The sequence below is a fragment of the Wasmannia auropunctata genome, unplaced genomic scaffold (genome assembly GCF_000956235.1).
Source record: "Wasmannia auropunctata unplaced genomic scaffold, wasmannia.A_1.0 LD336103.1, whole genome shotgun sequence".
NCBI lineage: Eukaryota > Metazoa > Arthropoda > Insecta > Hymenoptera > Formicidae > Wasmannia > Wasmannia auropunctata.
The window spans coordinates 1,226,087-1,231,892 of NW_012026787.1; the positions used below are offsets into that span (position 1 = coordinate 1,226,087).

General features: G+C 32.7%; 1 protein-coding gene across 1 annotated transcript; it reads right to left on the minus strand.

Annotated features, from left to right (window-relative positions):
• Positions 1 to 1,578: 1,578 nt before the first annotated feature.
• On the minus strand, positions 1,579 to 4,932 carry LOC105457422. Its single transcript, XM_011702077.1, has 4 exons — positions 4,821 to 4,932; positions 4,102 to 4,317; positions 3,429 to 3,981; positions 1,579 to 2,016 (listed from the first exon to the last, which is right to left on the minus strand). The coding sequence occupies exons 1-4, from the start codon at positions 4,883 to 4,885 to the stop codon at positions 1,723 to 1,725; spliced, it is 1,128 nt and encodes a 375-aa protein (XP_011700379.1). The 5' UTR covers positions 4,886 to 4,932; the 3' UTR covers positions 1,579 to 1,722.
• Positions 4,933 to 5,806: the final 874 nt, after the last annotated feature.

Here is a 5,806-nt window from a genome sequence, read left to right on the forward strand (position 1 = left end):
TAATGTGTAAAGAACTTATCTTTGGTCATAAATCTCTTTCCTTTCTGTCTCCCATTAATTTTTAAAAATATCACCATTTTTATTGTTCTCAATTATTGTAATCTAAATTGTACAATTATTATTTACATTTGTACTGTTTTTTTATAGGTCATACGAGGACCAATTGTCCTGATGTAAGAAGATGCGAAATTTGCAGAAGGGAAGGTAATGTGTAAAAAACTTAATTATCGATAACGTGCGGCGTCATTGCGTCGCGGCACGTAACATATGTTTGTGTCGTTTAAAAAATCAGTAACTATTCCTGCGACATGTGCTCTCGCATTATCTTATTGCATCAATAGAAAGTTGTCGCCAATAAATTCTTGGTGCGGGACAACGTATGGAATAATAATTTCATCAATATAATGATGGGAATTCACATTTCGTTCAAAAAAGGTCTGTATGAGCGTCTGTCGATATTCCGGCCCAAACCATAATAGACCCATCATTAAAATTTTCTTTCTTTTTCATGGCACGTGGAGCAAATAGTTCTCCAGGACGACAATACACTCATTCACGTCTGTCGGGCGCTCTAAGATAAAATCGGCATTCGTCCGTGAATAACACACGACTCCAATCACGAATATTCCAGCTTTGATGTCTCATTGCAAAATTTAATCGAGCTTCACGATGTCGGTATTTTAAAGCTGGCACTAATACTGGTCTCCGATATTAAAGATTTTTTTTCCACAAGTCTTCGCCGAATGGTGCAGTCGTCGCTCACCTTCACTCCAATTTGTTGCAAATTGTTTTTTATTTCGACAGATGTAATATGCCGATCTCTTAGTACCGATACAATTATATAATTATATATATCGATCGTCTTGTGCCGTGGTTACATCTTGGACGACCAGATCCAGGTCTCCGATCGTAACTATCAGTTTCCACATATCGGCTATACACTCGCTGTACAGTTGTACGAGGAACGTTTAAAACGTTCGCAACATAACATTGACTTCTTCCTATTTATTAGCGCTACAACTTGTGCAACTGTTGCCGAATCGATTGGCATTATCGCGATTGAATTCAAGTATTCTGACACGTTCATACACCTCAAAACGCTACGAATTCTCTGAACTTATGTACAGACTACAGAGTAAATAGCTGCGAGAGATAATCAGATTGTCATTTGTCACCTATGTTCATATCATCATATATACATATATCGATTCGTTTAAAATTGTGCTATCTTTCCATAGCATTTTTAAATCGTATTTCGCAAAACAATAATAATTCTAAACTGCGACAAGCATCGCTAAACATATACAATGATATATATTTATGAGTTATTAGACAAAGAAAATATAGTTTTAAATTGTACTTAAGATTTGCTCCTAAAAAGAAATACATCGTTTCATTAGCCTGTAATCCATGAAATGTGATTGAAAATATATGAGCACCGGTCTTATAGAAATGTTTTAAACAAATTATTTCCAAGACATTTGTACACTCTCCGATAAATGACCAACAAAAAAATACTAATATAAAATAATATAATAGTATCCATGAATCATTCCATGAATCAATAATAACAACAGGTAAGAAAACTAAATTTATTGCAAAAGATAAATTTTTATTTTGATATATTAATTTAATTCAAACTTTATAAGTCCCACATATCTTCTTCCATTCTAAGAAATTCCATGAGCGATACATCTTATCAAAAATAATATTGAATAATGCTCAATGATTCTCTTCTGTATCATCATTAAACATAACTTCGTCGTCAGAAACTTGTTGTGTGGGTCCTGGGGATACTGGAGATCCGGGATCGGTCATCCATTTTTTAATTGTTCTTGAATTTGGCAATAAGTTATTAAACGTTTGCCTAACATAATTATATGCTTTACTGGAATAATAATGCAGGGTTATTGCAAAAGCTTGTAAGTCTTCTGTGTATTCCAATTTTTGTTTGTCTTCTAATTCTAATTCTAACTTTCTTTTTATTAATGCATCAAGAACAGGTGTACCAGTTTCCTACAATCAAAACAAAAGAGAATTGTATTATTATTATTATTATTATTATTATTATTATTATCATCATAACCTAGTCAGCTAAGTCTTAAACAGATTTTGTAAAACGTCTGCTGACAAATCAAAAACCAATTTGACACAAAATCTGTTATGTCCGATACTGGCAACCGAGTGCCACAAAAATATAACAGAATTTGGCACTGTTTTTATTTGTTTATTCGACTAGTAATATATTTCAAATTATTATTGTTTATAATTAATAGGGTGTGAATGTTCGGGCATGATCTCGAGGCGCTCGAGAAACGCTGCGTACGAGTTAGTCGGATGCTCGCTGAAATGAGATAGCAACATTTCTTGAGGAGCTTAGTTTTACGAATCCTAAATATTTTTGTCAATTTCAATTGAAGCCAATTTTCCTCTAAAGATTTCGGCATTTTGAAGAAAAGCGTTCTCACGCGATTTCGAATCAATAAAAAAAAATATATAGAAAATAATTTCCGCGCTTTATTTACGTTAAGTAGACCGCGCGCCAGCCGAGATAGATATTAGATATCATATTCGAACAGATTGGGCTTCAATTAGTTTCCTCGAGAAATGTTATCTTATTTCAGCGAACTTGCACGCAGCAGTTCGCACGCGTCCCGGCACCGCGCCCGAACATCGCGTGCCCGAACATCGCGCATCCTAAATTATGATTGCGCAAGCTTGTCTGGATAGACTCTAATACTGTACATATTTATGTATACGAAATTACTTTTTTACAACATAGATATTACAAAAATTTGTAAATACGTTGTAAAAATGTTAAAAATGAATCTTTTCTACGAATATTTCTAAGAAATATGAAAAATATGTAAATACAATTTGCATATTATCTCATTAGTTGTTAAATCTGCTTAATAATTTTGTAATTTTTTGTTATTTTGTGACAAAAATATTAATACAAAATTTGCCTGCTTTTAAGATATCATTGTACATACAGGTATTGTATGTACATGTGTGTGCATTGTGCATTTGTATTCAAATTTTAAATCTGTTCTTTTTAGTCGAATTACTTGCACGGTTCAGCTTCCTGCTTTTCTCTTCACGTTGGAGAAAAAGAGAAAAAAGTGAACTAGGTAAGAAATTCAGTTAAAAAGAACAGGCTTCTTGACTTTAATTGCAGTAGAACTCCACAACAGTATGATAATTTTCTAGAGAAAAATCTAAAGAATAATTAAGTTAGAATCTTTAAATATACTTAAAGTATAAAAGAAATTTTGATTGATTACGGTAAAAATTACATTTATACAGTCTAAATAAAAAAAAATAAAAGACAATAAATAAAAAATTATAGACGTACAGCAATGGATTATTATAGAGTTCTACTATTAACTACGTTCATTACATAATTTATATGCAATTTTTTCGCATACCAGTAATTCTCTTGCAGCTTCTATTGTAATCAGTTTTTTGCCCTTAAACGTAGCGACCAATTTAGAATAAAATTCAACCTTTTGGGATAATCTCATGTTTTGTTTTTTAAGATTTCTTATCTTCATTTCTTTCTCCTTTAATTTTTTGTTCATTAAAGCTAAATAAATTTGCCTACTTTTCAGCGAATCAAAATGTTCTTCTGTTAGTTGTCCAAAATGTGCTGATTGCCTTATTTTTCTATCAGTTTTCCTGACTGACGAGGTATTTGTGATATTATCGTCATCATCAGTTATTTCGTTTATTGGTGTAAACCAACCACTTATTTCTTGTTCTGCATTCTCGTTGTGTGAATTCTCATTGTCCGATTCTTCTGTTTTTTCCATTAACAAAATTGTATTTTCATCATACAAATCATTTAGATCTTCCACCTTATCATTATTTTTATCATTCAAGTCTGCCGTTTTGTCACTTGACTGATTTAATAAGTATTGCGATTGAAGTTCGACATAACACAACAATTGTTCGGAAGTATCAACAGCTTCAATTTCTTCTCTAAAAGAAAACATTTTATAAAGCTATATTTAGCTTACTTTATAAAATATAACATTAATAAGTCGAGAATTGAAAGAATTCACGGAATCACTAAAGTGTTCCAGTGTGCGGAATACTTACTCATCCAAATTGTGATTTTCTTCTATATTCAAACTAGGTACAGCATCAGGTTTAAGAAATCTATAATTATTACTATTATTATTTGGAACATAGGAGTTTGCCTCAAAATGAGCAGAGCATATTTTAATTGAGGACAACTTGTCAGGATGCTTTATAAATTTTTGTAACTTGCAAGCGTCTACCCATTTTTTTCGAAGAACAGGGTCTTTTGGAATTCTGGAAAACATTATATATATATATATATATATACATATACACTACAAATATGTACATTTGTGGACAGATCGGTTGCGACATTTTTTTTTATAGGTTTCAAAATGTACTAATATTTTGCAAAAGCAAGTAACGATTGATATTGTACTATCTCTAAAGATAGTACATCGTGGTTCGCATTTGCAAAATATTAGTTACCTATAAAATATTATATATTGTGTATATTAAATATATATTAATATATATATAACTTAATAACTTATAAAAAACTTATAAGAACTTATAAGAATTTGTAAAACTTATAAAAACTTATAAGAAACTTATAAAAAAGTGTCGCAATCGATCTATCCACGACTATATATAAACTTTTGTCGATATACATATATATTTATGTTGTATAAGGTTAATATAAACATTTGAGCAGAAAAAACCAGATATACTCTTTGTAAAATTAAATTAGTTTTATTACATTTTAAATCATATATGATTGCTCACTAAATACTTACAAATGAAAGGAAACATTGCAATTTTTTGACCACTTTGCACCACATAATTCACATTGTTTAGTCATTTTAACGATAGGTTGTCAACTGCAGTCAACTGTCAACACTGCGCGACCATAGAGTCCTAGATTATCAGAGAAGCGCGACCGGTGTTACGAGTCCTGATTGGACTCGCAAATGGCCAATCATAAGATTGATTTATCGCTATTATAAATGGCTGCCGAATAAATCAATCTTATGATTGGCCATTCGTCGCCATTTTTAATATTTTCTAGTACTTTTGCGATACTGCCATAAGCCGGTCGCGCTTCTCTGATAATCTAGGACTCTACGCGACCAGAGAGAATCAGAGAAAGCATGAGAGCGGCCCATCCCAGCGTTTTTTACAACACTGGCAAAAGTTTTGACCTCCTCCGTACACTAGCGCCAATTGCATCCACCTTTGAGATGGAACTACGTACAGCCATTGTCGATAAAATGTGGAGCGTGTCCGCGCTACGTCCACAAAGCAATGAATAGAGAATATATATGTATCATTATATATATTTACGTAATTGACGTAATTTACGTAAATATATAATATAATGATACATATACATATACATATATTCTCTATCCACTGCTTTGTGGACGTAGCACGGACACGCACCATATTTTATCGACAATGACTGTGTATGTAGTTCATCTTGCTTCCATCTCAAAGATGGATGCAATTGGCGCTAGTGTACGGGGAGGTCAAAATTTTTGCCGGTGTTGCGAAAAACGCCGGGATGGCCACTCTCATGCTCTCTCTGGCGCGATCTTTGAGTATATAAACATGAAGGGAGAATGTTGGCTCAAAAACCACAGTATAACCAGTAGGTCCACTTCGTGTCGGCACCTTTGATCTCCTTTTCCAGATCACGTGAGCATCCACCATGTTAAATCCAGGACCGACATTGAGAAAAGTACCTCACAATTGTAATAAAACAGATAAATAATAATATGGA

Coding starts and splice junctions, on each gene's coding strand:
- LOC105457422 (XM_011702077.1), bottom strand. CDS start 4,885: ATGACTAAACAATGTGAATTATGTGGTGCAAAGTGGTCAAAAAATTGC. Junction 3,982..4,101: donor GAAAATCACAATTTGGATGA/GTAAGTATTCCG, acceptor GTTTTCTTTTAG/AGAAGAAATTGAAGCTGTTG. Junction 2,017..3,428: donor AAGCTGCAAGAGAATTACTG/GTATGCGAAAAA, acceptor TTTTGATTGTAG/GAAACTGGTACACCTGTTCT.